Source organism: Primulina huaijiensis, chromosome 4 (genome assembly GCF_012295235.1).
Source record: "Primulina huaijiensis isolate GDHJ02 chromosome 4, ASM1229523v2, whole genome shotgun sequence".
In the NCBI taxonomy this organism is placed as follows: Eukaryota; Viridiplantae; Streptophyta; class Magnoliopsida; order Lamiales; family Gesneriaceae; genus Primulina; species Primulina huaijiensis.
The window spans coordinates 19879970-19884157 of record NC_133309.1 but is presented as its reverse complement, the minus strand read 5'-3'; the positions used below and the strand labels follow the sequence as shown (position 1 = coordinate 19884157).

General features: G+C 36.8%; 1 protein-coding gene across 1 annotated transcript; it reads left to right on the top strand.

Annotated features, from left to right (window-relative positions):
- The first annotated feature begins 3208 nt into the window (after nt 1-3208).
- LOC140974951 (uncharacterized) lies at nt 3209-3916 on the top strand. Its single transcript, XM_073438442.1, has one exon. It carries the CDS (start codon nt 3209-3211, stop codon nt 3914-3916), a length of 708 nt encoding a protein of 235 aa, XP_073294543.1.
- The last annotated feature ends 272 nt before the right edge of the window (nt 3917-4188 follow it).

Genomic DNA, 4188 nt, shown 5'->3' with positions numbered 1-4188 from the left:
TATTTTTTTTTATTTTTTTAAAAGCTCACATTTTCGAAATAAAATGTGAATGTTTTGCATGCATGCGCTCTACAAAAAAATATAACATTTAAAAATGATCTTAAACATTTGACAGTAAAAATAGTGTAGTTTAAAATAATCAAACACATCCAAAATCATACGTAAGCATAAACGAATAAAAATCTTAAAATCAACAATGTATGAAAATATTCATCTCCTCTCAAATCTCATAATCAAAATACGGAAAACATGCAGTCATCAGGTTATGTCACCTCACCAGTTCTGCCTACTCAGAGTTCGGCACCTCGAGACTCCTCAGCATCAAGCTCACCTGCATCACCCCCGCCTAGTGAGTCTAAAGACTCAACACACCTGTACCAGGAATAACAAGTACATATACATGGAACACAGTAGTGAAAAATATCATACTCAACATATCTTTCATGAACTTAAAAGCATAACATAAACGTGTCGTATAAAATCGTAACGTGTCAAAGCATGTCTCATCATGTCATCATATACGTATACATTTTCATTTAATTGTATTCAGTTCATTAGTTGTGACTTTCGTATCAGCTTTATCATATCAGCTCTATTCGATGGATCCATCTACGTGGAACCACGGTACCGGGCGACAGGGACATCAGCGACAGCATTACCCGTCCACTGAGCCTTTGTCTCAGCTCATAATATCTCTTATCATCGTATACATATACATCGTCAGTCACAAACAATTCTCATCCTTTAAACCGTGTCATCATATTCACCACTTAAATAAAAGCATGTATATACATAATTTTTCCTTTAAACCAAGCATGCAACGTATTTATCGTAATTCAATAAAAATCATGAACATGATGCATAAACATTTAAAACATCATAAATTTTTGCTCAAGGCGCTGCCAGGACAAAAATCTCACTCCGGGTACAAAATGACCATTTTGGCCCTTGAACCCAAAATGACCATTTTACCCCTGAACCTCTAAATTTTGACCCAAAGCTTACCAAACTCCTTAAAACATCCCAAAACATATTTTTAAGCATTCTTATACGTAATATCGAGCTCATTATACAATTTAATTGATTCGTTTTAAAACTTGGACCGGGGTCCCGTTTTAACCCGAATCGATTCGAAACTTAACCAAATTTTTTCCCAAATTTTTACCATGCCTCAACAACCTCTAGAAGTCCTAAAACCCAAAAATCAAGACCCCTAAACTTACGAAAACCCGCCCCCAAAGTTGCTAGAAAAATCAGCTTTTTCCCTTATCCAACCCTCATTGCACCACCCGAACATTAGAGCACCTAGGCTCGCACCATCCATGAACCAAGCCATCTAGGACCTAGACCAGACTCTAAAAGACCTACCATACCCACGGAACCGGCCCAATGCAGCCTACACGACAGACACAAACGTTAGAACCCGACGTCCTCACACCCGAGCCCATCTCCTCTATGCGTGCGGCTGGTTAGATCGGATGGTTCCAGTGGTGGTTGGGCCACCTTGGGCCGTGACTCAGACCCACCAGGGTCTGGTGCGAGCCCCACTTCAGGCCTTGCACCAGCGGCACCACCCCTCCCTCGGTCCTTCACCCACGCATGGCACACCCCCGATACAACCCCTCGATCTTTACACCTACAACAACAACAATCGGTTTTAACCCCAAAACCACATCTTGACACCATTATCAGTCTCTTAACAACCCGAAACCGCAGCCCATTGCACATGAATAAGAAAAAAACGTGTGTTGGAAGCAACAATGCAAGGTTTTCATGCCAAAGATGTTCGAACGTGCAAGCTTCAAGTAGATCGAGACATTTTCATACAATTACATATATTACAGCTTACTATTGGCGTGCATGATGAGAGAATGAGTATAGAAACGTTCCTTGATGATAATTCACGCAAAGAGATCAAGGATCGAACGTCGAGAGAGCGCCGGGGAATTTATCATGCAAGAACAAGCTATGGCCGAAGCTTTTTAGCTGTAGGAGAGTGGAAAACCGAGAGAAAAGTTGCTGAGGGGAGGGTGTCGACTGTAGCAATTGGATATTAGGTTTAGGTTTAGGTTAAGGTGTTAATTAAATAGATAACAAAAAACTAATGGGCCTTAATTTTAAATTAAAAGGGATTAAAAGAGTTTTGAGTTCAATAAGCTTAAAATTAGGTCCATTAAGTCCAAACACAATCCCGAAAAATATTTCGTGTTGGCCAGTTTTTGAAAATATTACCCAAACCCTCAAAAAGTCCTCTTATTCAATAAAATTTGCGCATCGTTGAAAAAATATGCTCTGGCGGGTAAAAATACCCAAAAAACCCCATTTCTTGAAAATTAAATTTAAAACATATTATATTAATTAATAAAAATTAATCATGTAATAAAAATAATTTTCCTGATAATTCCCCGGTCTCCGTTTCTCGTTCGAGCGCGAAATGCATCTAGAAACCCTAATGCATGAAGTTTTAAAATTTCATGAAATAAATTCTATCATGCAAGAATTATGCACAAAATGCATAAAAATAATTAAATCCATAATTTAAATAAAATCATAGATTGCATGCACTCAAGTTATGTGAATTAAATTCCTGTACCTTACATTTCAGCTATTGTCCCTACAATGCAAGATGAATGTAATGAAAGTCTTTTGATTCCCAATATCCATATTCTTTCGATTCCCAATATCCATATTCCTTCAACAAATAAGGCATATTGTTTTTATTGTTGCCTTTTTCTTAATGATATTAATTCGTCTAATATTTCGGCGATGGTTAATGAAGAATTTGACAACTAGAAAAGGGTAAACCAAGGAATAACATGTGTTTTTCTTGCCCATATTGGTTTTGTAGCTTCTTCGTCTCACACTATGTGTGAGAGAAAGGCTGAAAATTTGATGAGACCCTCGCAACATATTGATAAAGTGATGCATGCACAATGTAAAGAGCAAAAAGAGAAAAATTGTTTGCGTTTGAGGACCTCAATTGTAGTTGTTCGCTGGCTAGCACTTCAAGTTAGTGTCTTTAGAGATAACGATGAATCTCTATCTTTATCTAATCATGGGAATTTTCTTGAATTGGTGAAGGTTTTTTCAAAAATGAGTACAGAAATTACCGAAATTGTACTTGAGAATGCTCCAAAAAAATGCCCAATACATTGCTCGAGAAATTGAAAAAGAGATTTTACATATTATGGCCAATAGAGTACGATAGATGGTTCGTGAAGAAGTTAGAGATAAATGCTTTTGTATTCTTGTTGATGAAGCACGAGATATATCTAAACGAGAGCCAATGGCCATTTTTTTGAGGTTTGTGAACAATCATGGTGTTACCAATATGCGTGGCGCGTGGAATGGACTTCAAGCATTATTTCTCAGAGATTGTCTGTATGCATACTATGTCCACTGTTTTGCCCATCGATTACAACTGACATTGGTTTCTGCAACTAAGGATGTCAGTGTTATTTGGGAATTTTTTTCTAATTTGGACAATATTGACAATATTGTAACTTCTTCCACTAAGCGTATTGCTGAGTTACATGATGCACAAATAAATGAAATTAAGAATTTGTTGGCAAGTGGAGAACGTGATTCTGGAACTGGGGCCAATCGGATTGGTAATTTGCAGCGAGCGGGAGCTACTTGTTGGAGTTCTCACTATGAGTCAGTAAGAAGTTTGATAAGTATGTACAGTGCAACTTGCAAAGTTTTTGAAGTTCTTAGTCATTCTCCAAATGGAAGAGCTAATTCCGAAGTTCTTGGGATTTACAGAAACATGAAAAACTTTGAATTTGTGTTCATTTTACACTTAATGCATAAAATTATGAGAACAACAGATACTCCTTGTCGAATTCTTCAAAGAAAAACTCATGACATTTTGGCTACTATTACATTTGTCACTACAACTATAACTATCCTTTAAGAACTTAGAGAATGTCGGTGGGAAGAATTTCTTCATGAAGTGAAAGTTTTTTGTTCTAGAAATGAAATTGATTTACCTTACCTTTATTGTTTATATAAGATCGGTCGTTCTCGTCAACAAACTACAATTGAGCATCATTGCCACTTTAATGTTTTTAATGCAGCAATAGATTTCATCTTGATGGAGTTAAATACTATGTTCAATGAGTCATCGGTGGAACTTCTTTCTCTTAGTACAGCTTTAGATCCTAAAAATTAATTTGACTCATTTAA

Excerpts from the sequence above, each read along its gene's own strand:
- LOC140974951 (XM_073438442.1), top strand. The coding sequence starts at position 3,209 with ATGGTTCGTGAAGAAGTTAGAGATAAATGCTTTTGTATTCTTGTTGAT.